Here is a 23,919-nt window from a genome sequence, read left to right on the forward strand (position 1 = left end):
TATATTACATTTCACTACGTGATTATCATGATCAAAAGTTCAAAGTAACAAAACTATCACAACATATAGTATAGAACATTTGCTGTCAGTCAAAATGATGTTTAACTTTGTTTAGTGTGCATTTTGTCTTTTTTTTTTTGGCAAACGAGTTACTCAGAACATGAGGGTGGGTAGATACTGTATAGAGAGAGAGTCTGTAACCATAACTGTACGAAAAGAGCAATTACACTTAAAGGGATAGTTCACTTTTTTTGAAGTGGGATTGTACGATATACTTATCCATAGACAGTGTATTACATACAGTATTACTAAGTAATAAACTGCTGTGAAGGGGTCAGCAACAAAATGTATTTTAGCCACCTAAAAAAAATCAATATCACTTTAAGTGTATGCTGTATTGAGAGTATTTTCACCTCTTTACCTTGATGTTAGACAGTGATAATAAAGCCATTCTATCTCTCTACATAAATCCAGACTCCACTGAGAAAAACAGTAATTTAACATTGCTGATAATAGGAGCTGCTGGTCTACTGCAGCCTTGTTAAGTTGTTGTGTGTGTGTTATTGTGGGACTTAAGTCTTTAAAAGGGTTTATTCAGCTTCACCAAAGTCACAATAACACAAACTAACTATGTGATCAAAGCAGCAATAGACCGGCTGCTTTTGTGTTCAACAAGGTAAAATCACTGTTTTTCTCAATGGAGTCTGGTGGCTTTGATAAAAGCATAGATGGGGAACTGAAGCCGTTCACAGCTCTCCCAACAAAACAGGCTGTCTGATGGAACAGTAGTGATATATATATAAAAAAAAAAACACCTAAACTGATTTTTTTTTTTTTTTTTTTTGTTAGGTGGTTAAAAATGTTTTGTTACCAACCCCTCCGCAGCAGTATGTTGCTTAGCTTCTGTTGTACTCCAGCCTGCTTCCCTAAACTGGGGCTGTGCTGACTTACATCTACTGCCTGTATGTACTATATTGTCTATGGGTAAGTACCCCATATAACCACACTTATAAAAACTGAACTATCCCTGTAATGGATAGTGACAAGGCAAAAATAAGCAAGAATGGAAAGGGAAGGGTTTAAGAAGTGCTGGATTATTTACACGATACATATTTGTATTAACATGATATAGATGTTTTATTTTTAAATATCACACTTGTCATCAATACAGGTATATCACGACATGCCTACACTTCAGTCTTTACATGCTCATTTGCACATTATTTGTGTTTTGAACTAATAATCACAATGCACAGTTTGGTTTAGTGCCATGTGGACATGTTACAATGAGCAGGGCCCCAGGACAAAACCCTGCGTGGTGCCCCCAAAAGTCTTAAGCTGGCCCCGTGTAGTTTATGAATGTGTTTCAGTGTTTGCGATTACATCACTGCGCGGGTTGAATATGTCTAACCAATAAGAAGGTCTCCACACCAGACATTTTTTCACAGCATGAAATGTTTTATTAACTCAAATCCCACTGTTAAAATTATTCATCATATGTAAAACAATGTGATGGTGCACAGGATGAACACAAAGGAGCTGTATCAGTGAACCTCCAAACACATCAGTCTGCCTTCAACGTACGTGTGTAACTGGCGAACGTGATAACGACATCAGAGGTTAATGAAATACTGACACTTTAGTTGAATACTAAACAGTGATCATCTATTAAAAACCCGACCTTGACCGCAATGATCACATCATACTCTTACAGCTTATATAATCGGGACTTTGACAAACTTTTTCTCTCACTGTGGAGAAAGTTACACAGTGATTACAAAGGTGTGCAGTGCAACAGGAGAGCAAGGAAACCTTGAACTTGATAAAGTGGTTAGAAGTGAATTTGGTGAAGGGTTCTTTTAAATTACATTCTAGTCTTGAAGGAAGCGTGACGTCGTCTTAATGCAACGTCAGCTCTTCAGGAAAAAAGCCAGATATTAATTAGTGAAGCAGACGATAAAAAGAAAAAGAAGCACAGGTAGTTATCTCACCCTGCCTCCTTTATGGGACGTGACTACAACCTGGGACGTCTTAGCTGCTTCCAAAGTGGGCCCGCACTTTATAAACTCCACTCTGCAGCAGAACAGATACAAACTGTCCCCTCACTGTAACATGTAACAACAGACAATCTGGACTAAAGATCTAGATGCTTCTTTTGTACTGACGTTCAAAATGATGCACACGTAACCATTTCTTTTCCTTTGGCCAAGCAATAAGATTCACACGTAATCCATTCATCAGAGGGGGTCATGTGATCACGCAGTGTCACAAAGAACTGTCCACAGAGTCTATCTGTTGTAGAACTGTGAGGTGACCCAGGCCAGTCCCCACTTCAGGTTGGTGAGCATGAACTTGAGCGCCTTGGTCCACTGCTCCTCAGAGTTGAACTGGGTTTTGATGGAGTAGGAGCCGCCGCTGCCGCCTGTGTCCTCGATCTTTCCCTTCTCCACGTCCATCCTGAGACAAGACATACAACACCAGGTAAGCACCTGTACTGGTGTAAATGTAACAGCATGGTATCATGATAGTAGGCACATTAATGTAGATCTAAACAATTCTCAATCAGTACCTCTGTGTCCTAACCAGTGTTGGAATGTAACTAAGCACATTTACTACGTGCTGTGCTTAAAGGTCCAGGTCTTTAGTTTGTCATGACCTGAAAATAAGAACTGTCATGTTTTCATTAGCTTAAAATGAGCTGTTTATATCTGCGTGGGGAGCAGGCTCTCGACCACCATGTGTCTACAGTAGCCCAGAATGGACAAACCAGCACTGGCAACACTGGCTCTAGATAGGGCCATTCAAGCTTCCTTCAGTGTTTTACTGGTTTTACTTTTACTTGTAAGAGAGTAATTCTACATTTACTTAAAGGTACACTATACAGGATAGTCAGTTACCATTTGTAAACACGCTCACTGGCGACAGCGTAAGTAGAATCCAACCTCAAATTCACTCATATGGCGTTTTGCCTTGCTATATTTGCTTTTTTCCTGCACTCTCTTGGTGACCTACTGCTTACAGCACCTGGGGCTGTATTCACAAAGCTTCCTAGTGCTAAGAGTTGCTCCTAGTGATGAAATTCTAAGAAAATTCTCTTTCTTAGAATTTCTCTTCAAAGTTAAGACTAGTCTGTAAAGATGAAAGTTATTCACAGAGCATCTTAGACCTTAAAAGAGCTCCTAAGATGAAAAACTGTCAGGAGAAGAGAGGAGGACTTTAAAGAGGTTTAAGAGTTTCTTAATCAGAGGAGAAAATGGTGGAAACACAAAGAGGTTGGAGAAATGTTCTCCAAATGCTGGATGACAGTGAGTAAATGAAATGCTACAGATGAGACTGTGCATGGATAATATGTGTGGTCGATCTCATTAGGCATACACAAACATTTCCCATCTAACACAATTGCACTATAAACGCCAGAAATGAATGATCACAACACTTAAATATTTGGATTACTAAAAAAATGCAACAGTGCAGCAGCGATGACTGTCTAAACCTGATCACACTAACAATGACAACACTTTAACAGTCAGCAGTTCATTTCATTTCCACTGGGTGTCCACACCTTACAGGCTCACTAAGGGGCGTATCAGTGACTACGTTTACATGCACACCATATTCCGATTAAGGTCAATATTCTGGTTAAGGTAATATTCCGAATAAGGTGTTTATATGTGCTGCAGACACTGGAATATTCCGTTTACATGTTAATTGACATATTCCTGTGTTTCAGCGTATTCCAGAGAAGACCCCGGGCTCCTGGCCTACCAGAAACGCTCTTATTTAATGCAACACTCAACCTGTGGGGGGCAGCGATACGCCTATCTGTGGATGAAGGTGCAAAGCCAGTTGTGCTGTTCTCCCTGCTTGCTATTACCATAACAACACCGACAACCCAGGATTCCTTGCATATCGAACATGCGCAGACATAACTGAATACTCCGGTACAGGGCATTTTCCGATTAAGGTGAATACATGTCACAATATTCTGGTTAAAACAGGCATATGCCAGGGGTCTTATTCGGAATATTCTCCAACCTGAATATGACCTTAATCGGGTTATGCACGTGTTTACATGATTCATGTGCAACCGGAATATTGAGGATATTCTGAATAATACAGGAATATGGTGTGCGTGTAAACGTAGTCAGTGACAACCAATCACACCTGTTAAAAGCAAGCATCACACGTAGCAACAGAGTCGACCACACCTCTTCACTAAGGTAAAAGTTTCTGTCCCCTCCTTGCTCAGAGTAGCTCTGAGAACTTTCCTAAATCACTTCCAAGCTAGGACTCCTTACTAAAAGTCTATTAGCTAAGTTGGGAGCTCTCTGAGAGGATTTGTGATTTTGGCCCCTGGTCACTATCTTTCTATAAAGCTCCGACGTCATCTGAGCATTCTGCGGGTACACGACCTTAAACATTTACAACACAGAAAAATACACAGCCACATACTTGTAGTAAGTGACGATTGAGAAGAATTACTTCTGTATGAGTCTGTACATTGTTTTTAGGAAAATCCTACATAGTGTGTCTCTAAAAACTGCTTTTACATTTAATATTTTAAAGATATACTATGGGACAAACAATGTGTAGACCCTACAGTGTAATGTTAGTACTTTTATGTAAGTAAAGGACCTAGAGACTTCCTCCACCACTGCTGATAACCATATTACTGTATCAATGTCTGTGGTACATACTGTGTTACAGGGTTTAACCAAAGGCCATACAGTGGTATCTGCATAGTTGAATGAACAGAATTGTGTCATTCAAAAACATAACAATAACTTCAGTTTGACAGATTTTGAATTTGTGATGTTTTCACGCCACCACGGTCACGAGTTCAGTCTCTGTTATTCAGTCTGTTACAAAATGGATTTGATGGTGTGATGCAGGTGAAGCACCAGTCCAGTACAGAGTAAGTGTGGTGTAGTTTCTAAAGTAAACTAAGTAAAGAGTGAGGTATGACTTTAAGATGTGACTGTTGGTACTGTGAGCTTTATAGTGCCAGTTACACAACTAAGTACATTGGTAAATGTTGTACTGGAGGCCATGCTTTAAAAATTCAGAGGGCTATATAGCCAAAGTTTTCCCAAATGCTCTCCTCTCATTTGCCTCAGCAGCATAATCAAAGCAGACAATTCTCCAGCCCCTTTAGAATAAATCCAAGTAATGGTTTAGAATTTGCTTTCAAACTTCATAAATATTTACAGCTTCATCTGAAAAGGCTGTGACGATGCCCTAGTTTGTGAGCACGAAGAGAAATGTGCACATCGAGCTGGTGTGCAGGTATCTGACCTGTAGGGAAGGCAGAAGCCAGTGTCTCCTTTTTCCACCTCCTCTTTGAACTGCTGGACGCAATCCAGGAAGGCCACCATGGCATGGTCGAATTTATTGTCCCAGAAGAACCTCAGGCCACCCGAGCAGTACAGAGGAAGTTCCTGGACAAACACAAGACAGAGCAAAAGGGCAGGATAAGAGCCTGGAGGGGTGTTTAAATAGTGATGGGAGAGCTGGGCTTGTTAATACTGTATGTATTACCTTGGACTTGTCTGTCAGTGACTCTAAGTAGGAGTGGTTTCCATATGGGACCAGACGGTATCTGAGGAGAGAAGTGTTGTTTGAGCTTGTTTTTGCGCTGACTTGCAGAATATTTGTAATAAATCTCAACAGAGTGCTGCAGGGATGATGTTTGTTTGTAGGCAGATGTGGAAGTCAGTGTCGCCCGTGATCCCTCGACAAAAAGGAGATGGGATTTTTTGATGCATTCTGGATTATTGCAGAAAATAAGCTCTGTGGCAAACAGAATGTTTATGATACTTGAAGTGTAAATGAGCACATCGCTCCAGTTTCAGCCTCTTCACACTGGCTCCCAGTATGTTTTAGAATAGATTTTAAGATTTTACTGATTACTTTTATGGCTCTTCCTGGTACGCCAGGACGTACTTTGAGGTCCTCTGGCAGAGGTCTTTTGTCTGTTCCAGAGGTCTGCCTGAAAACTAAAGGGGACAGAGTGTTTGCTGTCAGGGCCCCGAGGCTCTGGAACAGTCTGCCCGAGGAAATCAGGTCGGCCGAGTCAGTGATGTCTTTTAAGTCCCTTCTTAAAACATACTTTTATCAGAGAGCCTTTTCTGATTTAACTTGAGTTTTAAGTTCATTTAGACTGTCTTTTTTCCCTTAGTTTTTATACCCTAAAGTGTTTTTATTGGCTCCTTTAAAAGTTGTCATTTTCATGTGTTCCGATTTAATTTTTGACATGTAAAGCACTTTGTAACTTTGAAAAGCACTTTACAAATAAAATAAAGACACGAAAGAAATGCAATCGCCAGAAGCTATATAGCACCTTTAAAAACAGAGTTAAGAATGTGCTTTGATAAACAAAACAAAAGCAGAAACAGGATAATCAGAGTGCAATATAACAACAGAAAGCCAAACAGTCCTACCAGACATAACCGAGACCAAATTAAAGTGAAGTTAAGATAAAGTTAAAACGAGAAGACAAAAAAACAGAAGCTGCAAAATGTCAATATAAATTAATAAATACATATAAAAACAATGAAACAAATAAAAAGACAAAATAAAAAAGATGGCATCATATAAAAGCAGGTCTATGAAGGGGAGTTTTAAGATGTAATTTAGAAAAAGTTGCTGATTGTGCAAACCTGATCTCAGGCAGGTCGCTCAATAGCAGAGGGGCCCTGATGTCAAAAGTGGTAACCTTTAAATTTAAATATCGACTCTGGAGCAGCCAAAAGGGCCCCGCCTGAGGATCTAATGCTGCCAACTGGCTCATATAGGGTCAACATTTCTGCTATGCAGCTTGGGGCCAGACCCAGACAAGCTTTAAAAGTGAACAGTAAAATCAACATCAATTCTAATGCGAACAGGGAGCCAACGGAGAGAAGCCAGGATTGTGATGATGTCATGTTGTCTGTTAAAACCAGTAAGAGGCCAAGCTGCTTGATTCTGAAGTAGTTGGAGGTGAGAGTTGTTAGCAACCGCCTTTTTAAAGACACAGAAAAGCTTCAAAATTCATGAGTGGCGTATTTACTGATGTATTTTATGCTGTAGAACAACACTTGTCCTTAAGCTCTTAAGACCTTATTTCAGGCCTCTGACCAAAAACCCATTCAAAAAACCCACTGACTTCAAGACGTGGGAACCAGGAGTGCTGCAATACAAAATAATATCTGCGTTTTATGAATCATCCCTTCAGCACTCTGTTGTGAGGTAACATAAAACAAACAACAACGTGTACCTCTGGAAGCGCAGCCCCATTTTGTTGGCGAGAGCATGCAGCAGCAGCACCGTCTGCCCCCAGGCTGCGTTGATCTCATTCCACTCCACCGGGACGCTGGGGAGTCGACCCAGACGGAAGTTGTTGATGGTACCGAACTGGCCGCTGTGCCTGTACAAGAACAGAGTCGATGGGCATTGATTTGTTTCTGTCCCAGAGGCCTGTATTAAATATTTGCTAAGTCACGGTTGATTGGTCAACAGAAAAACAAATTATTTATCCTTGAAATACACAACGTTAGTGAGTGTGTGTGTGTGTGTGTACCAGATGTGAAAGGTTGCATTGAAGACGTTGGTCTTCTTCAGTCGATCGAGCTGAATCTGGCAGTAGCGCATCTGATTGTCGACACTTTTAAGCTCATCATCCAGCTCCAGCTGCTGCCGTTTAAACTCGCTGTACTCCTTCTGGTACCTTTTGACACAAAGCAGTGGAAAAAGATGGAGCTGTTAGCTGCTGTCTCATTTAGCACGTAGCACCGTCACCTGTTTACACCACCCGTCCTTGTGTGACTCACTGTAGCTCCTCTGTGTCCAGCTGCTGAGAGTGGACCCTGCTCTGCGTCAGGTCCTGGGCCACAGCAGCCCTCTGCTCCTCCACTGCCTCCAGCTCCTGGACCAGAGCCTCCTCCTCCTCCTTCAGCTGGTGTAGCTCTGCCAGCAGAGTCTCCTCTTCCTCCACCTGCAGGTGTGACAGCAGCTCCAGACACTGCCTGAAGACACATTCACACACAGCACGTTATTACACATACAGCTCACAAGCATTTGTAATCAGCTGGTTCTTTGTTGTTCAGCGGCTCACTTATAATTCTGGCACTCGTTCTCTGTGATGTTGAGCTGCGTGTCCAGGTGGTCCAGCAGGGTGTCGGTACATTCCTCACACAGCGGGTGGTCCACATCAGTCTGGCCCGACATGATGTCAAACAGGTCACTAGTCACCTGTGTGTGATAGGATCAGAGTCAGCCTACTTGCCAAAATAACGTGATCAGAATAAACTCACTAAACAGAATTTACATTTCCAGCTGTGTGACAGTACACTTTACCTTCAGCCTGCGACTGAGATTCTCCATGGTGCCACCATCCGATGCTTCTCCGATCAGCGTGAAGCTGTTGGCGCTCTCTGTGGACATCATCCTGCGGGGTAAGATTAAGCAGCTCAGTCAACTTTGTGGGAGATGCTGCATTTGCAATCTATCCATACCTCATTTGACAGAGGAACATGTGATAAACAACAGATATGAATCATTATGAATTTTCCATTTCCTGAATGAAAAGACTTGAGCGCTCACCGTGCAGGAGGGATGTACTTTCTTGACACTCCATCTTGCTTGTTTTCTGCAAAGGTCTCCTGGAATGAAAATGTAATTCTAAGACTCAAACATGTTTACATTCCAAAATATGTTTGCACTGAAAAGCTTTTGTCTTACATCTTCTAAAAGGTTTGATTTTTCCAAAACAGAATCACAAGGTTATCCCATCACATCAGTTTACTGTATATAGGTGAAGTACATACAGAAACAAGGTTATTATAGTTAACTAAAACTAAACTATAAACTAAAACTAGGTATGACAAAAACACTTAAATTAACTCAAATAAAAAATAAAAACTAGACACTGGACTAATGAACTTGCCTCTGACTGCACACCAGAAAAAAAAAGTACTATAAGGAAGACACCTTCAACCTTTCAAAGAATTTGGTGTCTCTTTATTCTGCCTGGTTTGTATTAAACCAACCACAGGGATGAGACTCTTCTGGGACCAACCTTAACTTAAACTTTTATATTTCTTTTGTTATATAGTCATATTCATATAAATGCCAAAAAGGGAGAACCACATCTTCTCTTACTTTTCCAACTTTGATAATTTCTTATCCATTCATGAATTTATTAGTATATGTTTGCATGTCAAAATGTCCTTAGGTTTAGTTTTAGTACATCCACTCTGCTCTGTATATATTTATACATTATCTTTAATTTAATTTATTTTATTTATATTTGTGTGTGTGTGTGTGTGTTTTTTGTTCTTTTTTTCTTTTTTTCCAGTTTTTAGTTTTTGCTTCTTTTCTTGTGTTTTTGGATAAGTATCTTTGTCCTCTTACTTTTTCTTTTTAAAATAATATTTTCAAATACACAAATGGAAACCTGACAATTTTTTTAACTGCTCCTGCACTGTAATTTGAGCATCTGTCAATAAAAAAAAATCTTTGCAAAAATAAAAGAAGAAATAATTTTAAAAAAATATATACTTCATCAAAAAAATGAAACGACATTGTGTACTTACAAAACTAACTAAAATTATGATAAAAAAAAGACAGAAATTTATTCAAAGTTGGTCAATTTGGTCAAATTTGTCTACAGAAGCACGAGGAGGCACTGGTGTTTACTGGTGTTGTGTTTGTAGTGTAACACCTAATTATAATAATAATAATAATAATACTGTAAGTAATGAAACTTAACTAAAACTAAATATTTTTACCAATAAGAACTAACCTGAAATGAGCTGACTCACTCTGGAGACTAACTGAATCTAAATTGAACTGAAAACAATATTTAAAAACCAAATAAAAATAAAAACTAATGGAAAATACAAAACTATATTACACTCTGGTGTTTACCTTTTGAGCTAATTAATTTAAAATAAGCAGTAACATAGAATTTTATTAAATATGCTTTTGCTAACTAGCTAAATAATCCAGTATTACCATGTCATAACACTTCATCATAAATCATTCTCAAGTTTTGATTGTAGTTACTAATGAAGTTGTTGTAACGTCCTACGTGTAAGCATGACATAGGCAGAAATATTAGCTCCTTTGACACTAGTTTGATCTCATCAGTTTATTATCTTGACTAGAGGTGACACAGTTTTAGCACATAATTTTCATATGCTCATAGAGAGTGGATACAGAGGCTACACTGAACACGAATTCCAGTAATTTGCAGCCACATTCAGTGTAATCTTGTGCTCTATGTGTCCTGACAGTATACTGAAGGTGAGGAAGAGTTTGTAGACAATTCAGAGTCCCATCTTGAGACATATATACACAGTACATTCTGGTGTACCTACCTCTGGTGCTGTCTCCCCATCAGTGCTGTCAGCCTGTTTGCTGGGGGTCACTGTGACCAACGGAGCTGAGGTGGACACAGAGATACATGACTGATGGAGCAGTTTGAACACCACCACACTACATCTCCTAAACGTTACGTACATTTAACAGCACCTATGGCTGTCTCTTAGGGATATACATACCGATAAGTTCATGTATTGTGACCCGATCGAGCACATTGAAGGATGTGTCCAATTTGAGGGGCTGACAACACCGCTGACACACGAAACTGACCTGCATGGTTGTGCTCGACGACTTGGAGCCCTCCATCGTTAGCTACAGGAAGATGTGACAGAAAATAAGTGCACTCTGTAAATAACCAAAATGTCTCCAACGTCTGAAAGTTAACGTTAGAAACTGTAGCTTGCTAGCTAGTTAGCTGTTTGGCTAAACTGCGAGACAGCTGGTTAGCTGACATTAGCTTCGCAGCTAGCTTATATGTAACATACATCAGTGGTGTAAGTTATAAACATAAAATGGACTCACCGCCGCCTGTAGAGAATAACTAGTGCATAATAATCCAGATTGGAGCGCGCTGAAAAGTAGAAATCACTTCTAATGTACTTAGCGTGACGGTTGCATTTTGCACCTCGGGACTTCTCGTTCCACTTCCTTATTGTTGTTTACGGCGGATGTGACGTCAGTGTGAAAGTCACGAGGAAGATACACCTCAGGAGAAGCAGCTGGTACACAGTTTATATAAAGACTTTAATGTAATTTTTACTTTGGTTACCAGACAGGTATTTTGAGATTTTTTATACCAGGTGTAACTTCGTACAAAAAATAAATAAATAAATAAATAATAAAAAGAAATAATAATAGTATAGTAAGTATAATAATTTATACATCTATCGAGGAACAATTTTTGTTAATTGTTCATTAGCCAAATAATGTTTTCACAAATGCACATATTATTTGAAAATTTCTGTTTTTTTGATTTATTTATTTTTTAGTGTTAATGAGAGAAATTAAAGCTACACCAAAGCACGTTGGTTTTCTATGAAACAAAAACTAATGGCTAATAACAGCTTTTTATTCATTTTTCTACTGATGCCTCTGAAAATGTCAGAGACAGCTGACTGAATGACAAAACACTGCTGTACTGCTATATTTCGGAGTCTCCAGGCCTGTACCGTTGAAACTTCGCCCTTTACTTCACTGATGATCTCTGTTTCCTTGCACCTTTTTCATGCAAACAACCCAGAAAGGATGTTTGAAATGATGTATAAATTTGAATTAGTCCAATGAATTAGTCACATTTTTGTTTTTACATAATTGTAACATGAGAAAATTTTTCTCCAGGGAGCAATAACGTAATTCCAGTGTTGGGAGGGTTACTTTTTGAAATGTAATATGTTACAGATTACTAGTTACCCAATTAAAAATGTAATAAGTAGTGTTACTATTTTAATTACTTCATGACAGTAATGTAACCGATTACATTTGATTACTTTTAACATGTTTTAAAAGAGACCATCCCTGCACTGTGTAAAGGTGCAAAGCAACAGAATACATGTTATATTCTACAAATAAGCTTATAACTGTGATTTCATCACATATTGTTTTTTCTCAGTAACTGGAATTTATTACAAATACATTTGTTTATTATGTAATTTAATTACATGTCACTAATTACATGTTTGTTTGTTTTTATCCCTAGTGATTTGGATCTGACATTAAATAAAAATGGTTATCGCTAAAAATTAATGACATTCCAACATTTGATATCTCTAACATTTTTTGATATAGATCATTTGAATTTATTTGTCTCCAATATGACAAATATAATCTTACTTTTGGGTAAATAGGCTACCACATTCATTGTAGCAAGTGCAGGAATAGTAAGCCCTCCTTTAACTGGCTTATAAATGACTTTAAGCTGATTTTCTCATCACTGAAAAAATAAACTTTAGCAGAACTGCAAGAAAGATGAAGACTTTCTCAATTCTTGTTGTTTTGAATTATAGTCCTTGTTTGGATCTCGATGTTTTTGCTCCAGATTGTTGATTTTTTATGCCTGGTATTTTAATTTATTTACTTACTTTTGATCATTCTTATTTATTCATATATATATATATATATATATACAGTACAGGCCAAAAGTTTGGACACACCTTCTCATTCAATGCGTTTTCTTTATTTTTATGACTATTTACATTGTAGATTCTCACTGAAGGCATCAAAACTATGAATGAACACATGTGGAGTTATGTACTTAACAAAAAAAGGTGAAATAACTGAAAACATGTTTTATATTCTAGTTTCTTCAAAATAGCCACCCTTTGCTCTGATTACTGCTTTGCACACTCTTGGCATTCTCTCAATGAGCTTCAAGAGGTAGTCACCTGAAATGGTTTCCACTTCACAGGTGTGCCTTATCAGGGTTAATTAGTGGAATTTCTTGCTTTATCAATGGGGTTGGGACCATCAGTTGTGTTGTGCAGAAGTCAGGTTAATACACAGCCGACAGGCCTATTGGACAACTGTTAAAATTCATATTATGGCAAGAACCAATCAGCTAACTAAAGAAAAATGAGTGGCCATCATTACTTTAAGAAATGAAGGTCAGTCAGTCCGGAAAATTGCAAAAACTTTAAATGTGTCCCCAAGTGGAGTCGCAAAAACCATCAAGCGCTACAACAAAACTGGCACACACAAGGACCGACCCAGGAAAGGAAGACCAAGAGTCACCTCTGCTTCTGAGGATAAGTTCATCCGAGTCACCAGCCTCAGAAATGGCAAGTTAACAGCAGCTCAGATCAGAGACCAGATGAATGCCACACAGAGTTCTAGCAGCAGACCCATCTCTAGAACAACTGTTAAGAGGAGACTGCGCCAATCAGGCCTTCATGGTCAAATAGCTGCTAGGAAACCACTGCTAAGGAGAGGCAACAAGCAGAAGAGATTTGTTTGGGCCAAGAAACACAAGGAATGGACATTAGACCAGTGGAAATCTGTGCTTTGGTCTGATGAGTCCAAATTTGAGATCTTTGGTTCCAAGCGCCGTGTCTTTGTGAGACGCAGAAAAGGTGAACGGATGGATTCCACATGCCTGGTTCCCACTGTGAAGCATGGAGGAGGAGGTGTGATGGTGTGGGGGTGTTTTGCTGGTGACACTGTTGGGGATTTATTCAAAATTGAAGGCACACTGAACCAGCATGGCTACCACAGCATCCTGCAGCAACATGCCATCCCATCCGGTTTGCGTTTAGTTGGACGATCATTTATTTTTCAACAGGACAATGACCCCAAACACACCTCCAGGCTGTGTAAGGGCTATTTGACCAAGAAGGAGAGTGATGGAGTGCTGCGGCAGATGACCTGGCCTCCACAGTCACCGGACCTGAACCCAATCGAGATGGTTTGGGGTGAGCTGGACTGCAGAGTGAAGGCAAAGGGGCCAACAAGTGCTAAACACCTCTGGGAACTCCTTCAAGACTGTTGGAAAAGCATTTCAGGTGACTACCTCTCGAAGCTCATGGAGAGAATGCCAAGAGTGTGCAAAGCAGTAATCAGAGCAAAGGGTGGCTATTTTGAAGAAACTAGAATATAAAACATGTTTTCAGTTATTTCACCTTTTTTTGTTAAGTACATAACTCCACATGTGTTCATTCATAGTTTTGATGCCTTCAGTGAGAATCTACAATGTAAATAGTCATGAAAATAAAGAAAACGCATTGAATGAGAAGGTGTGTCCAAACTTTTGGCCTGTACTGTATATATATATATATATATATATATATATATATATATATATATGAAATCTCCCCCTAGTCTAGTTTATTTTATAATTTTTTTTTTTTGTCTTCATCAAGGTTCACAATTATTTTCTAGATGTTCAATTAAAATAATAATAAATAAATAAATAAATAAATAAATAAATAAATAAAGCATGGCCTTCTGTGTAGAGCTGCCGCTGTGCAGTGTGTAGTTACTCTCCGGACCAGTAGGGGCGCTGTAAGATTAGTCGCACACCGCCCCTACACAAAAGCAGAAGAAGACGTTAGTTGCGGGAAAACTAAAGCGGATAATTGCCGTGTTGGCAACTCCCATTTGTGAGAAAACAAGGTAAATGTAGAAATATGTATTTATTTTTTACAACTAGCGAGTGAAATTTAAAAACAGAGGTCTAATATTTGAGTCACATATTTGTCTGCCGAAGTTTCCGCGTCGATTGTCTCCATCTCAGAAGTCAGAAATTCAGAAGTGTTGCTTGTGTGACGTTCACCTCCCAAAACAAATCATAGCAGCTAGCTACCCTCATGTTTAGCTAAGTTACTGACACAGTATATGGATATTAAGCAGTTTTTTATTGTGTTACAGTTATTGAATATTGCCACTGAGTGTTAATTCTGATTTATGTTACTGGAATATTATGCTCCATCACGTTTGCTGTTTTATTAAGGTTACCAGTCAGTTTCAACATGACTCAGTGGAAACAGCTACCGTTATAGTGTTATGTACAGATACTACTATCTATATCTATAGATGATATAGCTTTATAAATACGGCACTGACATTATTGAAACTTATTTCTATTGTGTCCACTGAGCCTAGTACACAGAAATACATGGCACAGCAAGGAGGATTTAACCAGCTCATGAACATGTGTGTAGCAGGCCAGCCTTAATACAGATGCCTTAGTAACTTCCTCCTTAGATAACGCATTGTTGCTGGCTACCTGGCTAACAATACAATCTGTATGTACAGTAAATATGAAATGACCAAAGTCCACACAAGTGTCTAAACTTGTCTGCAGCAGGGCCAGTTTGTTGTAGACAAGGTCAGACTGAGTGGTAGTATTCAGTCAACAACATGAAATTTGATAGCCATGGTGTTTATGTATTAATTTAATGCATTTTTAACCATGTATGTCCTGTTGAGAAAAACAAACTCTTTTTCAAGGGAGACCTGGCCAAGACAGCAGCATAAGAAAAAGTTACAGCCAGCAACAATACAATAAAAAACATAACAGATATACAGTAACATTTAGAAATATTACTACAGCTACACATGGTGACAAGACCCAACCAATTCATTCATCCCTGTAATAATAATAATTTTGTTTGTATAGCACTTATCTAAACAAGGTTACAAAGTGCCTCACAAAGTGCATGACAATAAGACAACAATACAATATTTAAAAAATGTTAAGAGCATAGGAAAGTGTGTACAGAGGCAAAAGTAGAATAAAATGAAATAAAACACAAGAGTTACAAATCAGGCATGAAAGGAAAAGCATTCCTATAAAAAATATGTTTTAAGCAATGATTTAAAAATGTGTAATGTGCTAGCCAGCCTGACCTCCTCAGGCAGAGAATTCCAGAGCCTCGGGGCCTTGATGTCAAAAGCTCGGTCACCTTTAGTTGCCAACCTCGACTAGTGAGGGTAGACTTGAGGACCTCAGATCACGACTTGGTGCGTAGGTGGTCAGAAGCTCAGCTTATAACTGGGGGCTAAACCATGTTAAGCTTTAAAAGTTAGTAAAAGAGTCTTAAAATCAAGTCTGAAGTGAACTGGCAACCAGTGGAGGGAGACGAGTATGTGACCTATGTTTGGTCCCAGTTAAAATACGAGCTGCAGCATTATGTACTAGTTGAAGCCGAGCTACTGAAGATTTACTGAGGCATTTAAGCAGAGCATTACAGCAGTCGAGGTGCAAGAATACAAAAGCATAAATAAGCTTTTCTAGGTCAGGAAAAGACACAGCTGAATTAATTTTGGTAATATTTCGTCGCTGGAAGTAGCAGGATTGTACTTATGAGAGCAAGAAAGAGTGAGACTTAATGAGAATAAGTAAATACACAATGATAACAGAGACCTTAATCCGGTATTGATTCTTATATTTTCGTGCAGGTGTGTAAACCCTAATGTCCAGCTAATATCAGTCACACTGGAGTGTCTGTAGTTTTGTCTAATATTGACAGTTAGTTTTGAAAGCAGTGCATTGTTTGCAGCCTCTAAATGTGATCTGATTTTTCATTTGTAGCTTTTAAAAGCCACCATGAAAACCCCAACAGCCTCCGATGTCAGAAAGGGGATTTCAGTCCTTTGGGAGACTCTGCAGTGCCCCATATGGTGAGATTCACACTGATCAAGAAGTTAAATAAACAAATTCTGCTGCATCTGTGCAATTGTTGGTGAATTAAAAGATTAAGTTTGTCATTTTGGAAAACTGTCATGTTCTTTACTGACTTTCTATCACCTGTAGCTTGGATTTAATGACTGCACCTGTTTCTACCAAGTGTGACCATCAGTTTTGCAAGTAAGTAACATCTGATTAATCCTCATTTTGTTAAAGGAACTGATATTTTACATGCTCTCACGAACAATATATATATGTTCTTCTGTTTCACCAGATTTTGTATGACAAAACTTTTGGACAACACCAAACAAAACATGGCTAGCTGTCCAGTGTGTAAAACCAATATAACCAAAAGGTTAGACAAAATCAATAAGATGACAGTGTAACATTCATTATTTCTTAATAGTAACTCATTGTCATAACAAGTGTGTATTTTATTTACTTGCACAGGGGCTTGCAGGAGAGCCCTGGGTTTCAGAGGCTTGTAGCCGGATTGCAGGACATGATAATGGCATATGAACATGACACTGGCACAAACTGTAAGACTACATCACAGACGTCTAAAAATGACTTTGTAAAGTGAACTTACATTATCTACTAACATTACTTTTATTGTTTCAGACTTCACTGGGATGTCACAGCAAAAAGAACAATCAGGGTAAGGCGTGAATATTTAATCTGTCTGTCATTTGAAGCATGCAAATCCTAATGTAATCACAATGTTAGCTCACCTTGTATTCTCACCTGTTTTTTCCTCTTCCTCTTTCCAGAGTCACAGATGCTGAAGCTTCTAAACGTTGCCATGATATGTCACTTGAAGACACACCTGGCAGTGACCATGACAATGTGGAAAATGTTGACAGTGATGCTCTTCCAAGGTCTCACTCCTCGACTATAGCAGGTAAAATCTTGAGGCCTTGTATGGTGGTGCATGTGTATACCTTAAAATTAATCGGCAGATAGTAGTATTATTAATTTCAAAACTGTGTTGTCTTCCAAAGTGTTAATTATTTGTCATTTCCCCGTTCCTTTCTGTCTTCAGCTCAGAATGGATTTGCTAGACTGATGGGACTTGAAGACACAAGTCCTTTGATGACACAAAATGAAGGCCTGGACAGTGGCCTCGGGGATGCACCACCAACGTCTGATAGGAAAGTGCACAGCTCTACAGATAATTTGGACCCAGCAGAAATTGACATGTCAGAAGTTGTGGAAAATGCAACATCAACACACAAAACTAGAGGTAAAATTGAATCCCGCAAATTGGAGAAAGCCTCCGTTCATCTACCATTGACTCCAGATGAGACTGAACAAGAACCTTTAAGAAAGTCCTCGAGGAAGAAGCGTAAAAAGGATTCAGAGTCTGACAAGATTCTTGGGGAGAAACAGAAGAAAAGTCTACAGAAAGTCGCTGAGTGGCTTATGAAGGTTCCAACAGAAGAAAGTCTTGAGTTAGAGAAACCTGATGAAGACGACGAGGACTCTGACAGCAGCTCTTCCGCTTCAACGATAGATATCAAGCAACACAACATTGATTTGAATCTTGGGAGAGTGGATCGTGCTAAAGCCCTCGAAGATCAGGTGTTTGGGGCTGTGTACAGACGAGGGCGAAGAGGGACCAGGGCTATCTCTCCTCCACTTAATGTTTTTGCTGAGCCTTCAACAACAGGAGAAACACAAGTGGCCACCCAAAAAAAGAACACTCTCACTCCTGCTGCTGTCATCGAGAAAACAAGCTCTGACGATAAAAGTGAAGGTGACATAGAGGAAGAACAGCAAATGATAGAAAAAGTAAATGAAACCAGCAGTGACATTTTTAAAGAAGTAGAACAGATGGAGGAAAATGATATAGACAACGACAGGGAAGAGGCAAGCAACTTGCCAGAAAGTGACAAAGACAATAGCAAAGATGAGGATCTCTGTCCAGCGTCTGATATTGAACGAAAGCAACCAGGCAGAAACTCAAAGAGAAAGAGGCCTAACACTCTGCAGCAGGTCGACAGTGATTTGCAAGAGCAGGCAAAGTCAGAAAGTACAGAGCAAAAAAAGACTGAGAAGAGGAAGTGTAAGAACATGAGGTCAGAAAAAGGCAAGCCTGCCAGAGTGCCTAAACCTCTTGTTCTGGTTGGAGTTCAAAATGGAGAAACCAGTCCTGAGACCAGACCCAGGTCAGAGGAAATTCAGGTTCATATTGAGAATTACCCCAGCAGCGAGGACCAAGATATCCCTGTTGCTAGGAGCACCAGGAGAAGTAGAAGACTTCAACACTTTGTTGAGGAGGTCCAGGAAGGTCACAAGAAAGCAAACTTGAAAGCCAGTATAGCTAAAAAAGACAGGAATGTTGCAAAGCAGTCAGACAAAGCTAAAGATGGAACTTTGGATCAAACAGCATCACCTAAGAATGGAAACACAACAAAGGTGGCTGAAAGAAACGGATGTATTTATGATGAAGACTTAGGAGGAATAGAAAACATGGAATCCAGTGAGAGAGCATCTTCAACAGAAGATGTTAAAGAGTCCATTGCTGAAGTGCCAAATGCTAAAACTTTGTCTGAAGCTAGTTCTGCTTGGCATGTCCCTGTGGTCCCAAACTCCACAAGTCCAGCTGAAACGGCCATGGTAGGTCCAACATTTGAAAGTGACACTCCAATAAATCATTTCCCAAACAGTATTCATTTGGAAACATTCGCCAACGAGACAAAGTGTGCAGAAACAGAAAATGAGGAGGATAAGAATGACAGCGAGCTGGACACTGAGCAACTGCTCAAGAGCTTCAAAGCCACCAAAAGGAAATCTTTCCATCTTGGCGGCCCAAACGTGAAAAAGAGCCGAAGTTTGGACCAAGAAAACGTGCAGGCTGCTGAAGTAGAAGATCAGATGTACACAAAAGCATCTGAAATCACCAACCAAGAGGCATTAAGAGACCACGAAAGCTCAGTTTGCAGTGATTTGATATCCCCGTCTACATCACCTGCCCTGAAAGGAAAACCAGCTGTTGAGAAACCAGATCAAGAGGTGGTTGAAGCCTCCATCCCTGATAGCAGTTGTTCAGGTCAGGACAGCGTTGGTGGTATCTGTGTCTCCAGGAATAGTGTCAGCAGCACCCTCACTCCTAATAAAGTGTCAAAGCGTGAAACAGGAAGTCCTCATCTTTCTGTTGTGCCCCAAGTAGTAGATTCTGGGCTCTGCTTCGTCGCCACTGAACATGAGGAGCTAAATGAACCCTCAAAGTGTTCTCAAATCAAAGAGAGTCAGCTTGATTGTACCGTGAGGAATGCTGGCAAAGGGACAGAGATAAGAGACGTTGGAAAACATTCAGTCGGCATCACTGAAAATGTTTTAAACACAGAGTCCTCTTTAACTCCCGATGGCCTCGGAGGACCAGTTGGACAAACTATCCATGAAGCAAAGTCAAACAGTTGTGGTAGCGGAGAGCTCAGCTCCCATTCCTCCATCAAGAGCGTGCCAAGGAAGAAGACAAGGAGGCTCGAATCGTCATCCGAGTCAGACTGCAGTGAAGAGGGATTACCAACTTTGAAAGAAATTTTCGGAACATCAGCTCCTCCCTGTGCTGTGACAGAGGATCAGGGAGACTGCAGTAGAGCTAATAGATGTGAGGGTGAAGCAGAACAGCTGAGCCGTCCACCTCCGTGCCCCAGCCCCGACTGTGTTAACTCCAGCCAAGCGTCTGTGGACCTGTTTGGCACGCCAGATGAATGTAAGTTGTTTCTCAGCAACAAGAATAGTTTTTATTTTTAGGCTGGCAGCCTGCTGAGATAAAGCAGTACAATAAGTCTTCTCTATTGTTGTTAGCAGGGTGCCTATGGGCAGTAGTGTAGTGGAGGGTATACACACTTCTTATTCTGTCCTTTTACAGACAAAAAGCCATTAGAATATTTCGGAGAGTATACCCACGTCCTTCTTCTAGTAGTACACTCACCTCATCAACTACCACTACACCACTGCCCACAGGTCCTTAAAACCTTTGAAAGTTTGTGAATTTGAACAAAAAAAAACAACAAGGACAACAATAGATGTCAGATGTGTCAATGAAAGTGCTTGAATGTATGTATGTCTGACATCACTGTAACTAGGGATGGGTATCAGTTAAAAAATGACGATACCAATACTTCATTTGCTTAAGATGTCACCAAATGCCACAGGCATGTAGCACAGCCGTACTTTCAAACGTTTTGGTGGCATATCGGCATGCTGAACTGCCAACTCCGTCAAATACACCGCGCTCGACTTAACCACACCACAGACTGTATGGGGTTGTGGCTGCTGCAACAGTGGGCCAGTCACATGTCATATTTAAATCAAAGAAAGCTTGCGGTGGTTAGCTGTGAGCAAAACCATGCAAATAGTCTTAGTTTCGTTTCTAAATCTGGGTACAAAAATGATAAAATGCAGGTGGTGTTTGACTGGAGAAGTTCTGATATTACTTGGCACTGGGTTATTTTGGTAGATACTTTAAAAGTATTGAGTTCCAACGCAAACACAGCACAATTAAGTGTTCACACATTCAAGACTCTTTCTTTTTACTTGTTGACTGTAAGCCTCTGTGAGTTCTGCCAGTTCTTATTATAAAAATTCTCAGTGTTGTCACAGTAATTGATCTTGATCCGCATGTCGGGTCCTTAAATTTGAGGGAATTGGGCCAAGAAAGCCTGTAAAAAGTGCTTAAATTCGATGTTCAAAAGGTGCAGGAACCCTGTATTTATCTGCCAAAGCTTGCTCTGTTGTTTCCCCACTCTTATAATTTGAGTGTTTGTGGGTTGTGGGCAAAGAAACACCTCATTCTCAAGTGTTTTGACAGAAAGCAATTGGATTATTTCCTCTGCAGGTGATGCCCCAGTAAATGACATCAACGTTTCCATGGAATCATCACAGTTTTCAAGTGAGGTCCTTGTCACACAGGTAGATATAGTTATTTTCTCAATTACATTTTACTCAGAGTGTGCTGCAACCTTTGATTCCTGACAAAGATTTTTCATAGAGAATTTTAACACTCTCTAGACCTGTTCTCATTGTGCTCCAAGTGATGCACCATCACGTTACGCCCTATAGAGGGCAGCCCCTACACTTTCCCCAAACTAAACTGTCAGCTCCTGGATGACAGACTACCTTGCTGAGTAAAAAATGTCCCCCTCAGCAGCTTTCTAAATTGCATTTCATTTAAGTTAGAGGAAATGCCGCCTAGGAGATGATTCTTGTTTTCTACCTCATCCATCTTCCAGCGCTCTCACTTTTATCTGTCGACTGTCTTTGACTTGGAGTTTAAGTTTCACACCCTGGGGTTTAGAAAGGGCCCAAGATTACACACACGTCTCAGCCTCCACAGACGTTTGTTATTATTGTGCTGCGTGTTTTGTGCGCCCGTGGACATAATCAATGCATGTGCGCTCTTAACTTTAGGGATAAAATTCAAAGTATTAGTCCAGCAAAGCGTTGAAACGCCCTTTAAAGCAAACATTCTGTTCTTCCAAACCAGCACCAGTTGCACAAGCTGTTGTCACTTCTCTCTCTTTAGCTTTCAGATGGCTCTTCATATATCTTAAATATTATATAATCACCTTCTCCCTCTCTCATTCTGCCACGTCCTCTCCTCACTACGTGCTGAAAAAGCATCCATATCCTTCTAGCGGTGACTAACCGGCTGAGTGTCGGTTCGTCCTCACTGATTGACAGTTGCTATTGTTTTCATACGTCAAAGCAAGACACCAAATGTGCAGCCAGTTTGTGTCCCCATCCTTTTCTACTTATCTCCCCCCTGTGTTTGTATTAAAGTGTATGACTAATTTGTACAATTACAAGATGTTTTCTCTGTCAGCAAAAGATCGAAATGCAGAAGGAGCTGGTGAGGTTGGAGAAGTTGATGGCTCTGGTGTCAGAGGTGCTTCAGGAGAAGGAAGACAGTCCTGCAAAAGAGGCGCCCTCAAAAACAGACCGGTTAGTAAAACATGACGTTTTTACTCTCTCCTGATATAATTTCATTTATCTAATAGGCAAAATTGAAAATATGTGTATATAATGGAAGTAGAGAAGGGCTATATATCCATTTTATAGCAATATTGTGATATGAGACTAGATGTCCTCTTAGATTCTGGATATCATAATATTGTATGCGTTGTCTTTTCCTGGTTTTAAAGGCTGCATTACAGTAAAAATGATGTAATTTTCTGAACTTATGAGACTGTCCTAGCTGTTCTGCTAATTTCCTTGAACCTCGTACACATTATATCCACATTACTGATGATTATATATCAAACATGTCATTGTGTGAATATTTTGAATAGTGTACTCTACAATATCTTTGCAGTATCCAGGTATTTGGTCAAACATATCGTGATATCTGATTTTAAATATCTGAAAGTAAATGAAATAACTATCAAGTAACATCTTTTGTATATTTATATATGTACTTCAAAGCAATATTGTTAGCCAGAAAAAAAAGTACATAAAATACTACATGTGTGCTTTGGTTAAGCTTGATTTCTGTGGTGGGAAAACTAAACTGTCCCATTGAAACAAAAGGTATCATGTACAACTAGGGCTTCACTACATGTCATTTTTTTTTACATTCGAACCTTCTACTGAGGTGTTCAAATGAAGCTTTGAACATCTGTTGTCATATATTATGATGTCATTGACTTAAAAAAATTCTCAAACAAAATCCTCAATCTGAATAAAGTTAGGTTGTTTTTTTTTTAAATTTAATTAAATCAACTTTTTTAAATGAATAAATGTAATTTATGGTACTGGTAGATTGCTACTAGACTGCCCCATTAATACAGGTGCGTGCCTTCCTTTGTATGTGGCAAGATGGAGCGCAAACAGTGTTTTGACCACAGTTAAGGGCTAAAATCAATTGGAGCAGAATATTTTGTTGGATAAAAACATGTTGGGATTTTTTTTAAATTAAATTTGGACTTTTGGACTTTACAACACTTTGAAGTTATTGGATTTTATTGGATCACGTCAGTCAGAAACAATCATAGGCAGCCACTACTGAATTTTAATTCTAGAAATAGTATAATAGTCTCTATCTGCAACTGTGCAGAAGTACCAGGTTTAACAGAATGAATACACATGCCAAAAAAAAAAGCTGCGCAGCAGTTGAATGTTGATTTAGAATTCAAATGTCAGCGTTATGAATGAAGCTTCGAACTGTGGTACAACCCTGTGTGCAACCACAGTCAAACTGCCAGTAAACGCTGCTTTATCTGCTGTCTAACATACATGGGAGAAGTTTTCCTTGTAGGCTTTCTCCCCAAAAGCACTTAAAAAAATCCATTCATGTTAACCCAAACCACGACTTTTTTTTTAACCTTAACCAAAAGATACCTTTTTGGTAGAAAGCTCTGGGGAAAATTTCTCCCAACTGCCTGTCTAACATGAAAGCATATAGGTCGACCAGTAGTCATCCTTTAGGG

General features: G+C 39.5%; 2 protein-coding genes across 2 annotated transcripts in view; one reads left to right on the forward strand and one right to left on the reverse strand.

Moving 5' to 3' along the window:
• Window positions 1-1,437: 1,437 nt before the first annotated feature.
• Window positions 1,438-11,034, reverse strand: becn1 (beclin 1, autophagy related). The gene is made up of 12 exons (XM_033632259.2): window positions 10,885-11,034; window positions 10,542-10,674; window positions 10,359-10,423; window positions 8,581-8,639; window positions 8,335-8,425; window positions 8,093-8,229; window positions 7,809-8,003; window positions 7,559-7,705; window positions 7,256-7,405; window positions 5,539-5,599; window positions 5,296-5,438; window positions 1,438-2,457 (listed from the first exon to the last, which is right to left on the reverse strand). The coding sequence occupies exons 2-12, from the start codon at window positions 10,666-10,668 to the stop codon at window positions 2,289-2,291; spliced, it is 1,344 nt and encodes a 447-aa protein (XP_033488150.1). The 5' UTR covers window positions 10,669-10,674; window positions 10,885-11,034; the 3' UTR covers window positions 1,438-2,288.
• Window positions 11,035-14,388: 3,354 nt separating this feature from the next.
• LOC117259116 (uncharacterized) overlaps window positions 14,389-23,919 on the forward strand; it is a 34,858-nt gene continuing 25,327 nt past the window's right edge. The window contains exons 1-10 of the mRNA XM_033630349.2: window positions 14,389-14,466; window positions 16,388-16,476; window positions 16,610-16,663; window positions 16,758-16,838; window positions 16,934-17,022; window positions 17,105-17,141; window positions 17,254-17,384; window positions 17,526-20,201; window positions 21,330-21,403; window positions 22,317-22,435. Coding sequence (XP_033486240.2) covers window positions 16,403-16,476; window positions 16,610-16,663; window positions 16,758-16,838; window positions 16,934-17,022; window positions 17,105-17,141; window positions 17,254-17,384; window positions 17,526-20,201; window positions 21,330-21,403; window positions 22,317-22,435 — 3,335 coding nt within the window. The 5' untranslated portion in view covers window positions 14,389-14,466; window positions 16,388-16,402. The remainder of the gene's footprint in view (window positions 14,467-16,387; window positions 16,477-16,609; window positions 16,664-16,757; window positions 16,839-16,933; window positions 17,023-17,104; window positions 17,142-17,253; window positions 17,385-17,525; window positions 20,202-21,329; window positions 21,404-22,316; window positions 22,436-23,919) is intronic.

The sequence above is a fragment of the Epinephelus lanceolatus genome, chromosome 21, assembly GCF_041903045.1.
Source record: "Epinephelus lanceolatus isolate andai-2023 chromosome 21, ASM4190304v1, whole genome shotgun sequence".
Taxonomy (NCBI): Eukaryota; Metazoa; Chordata; class Actinopteri; order Perciformes; family Serranidae; genus Epinephelus; species Epinephelus lanceolatus.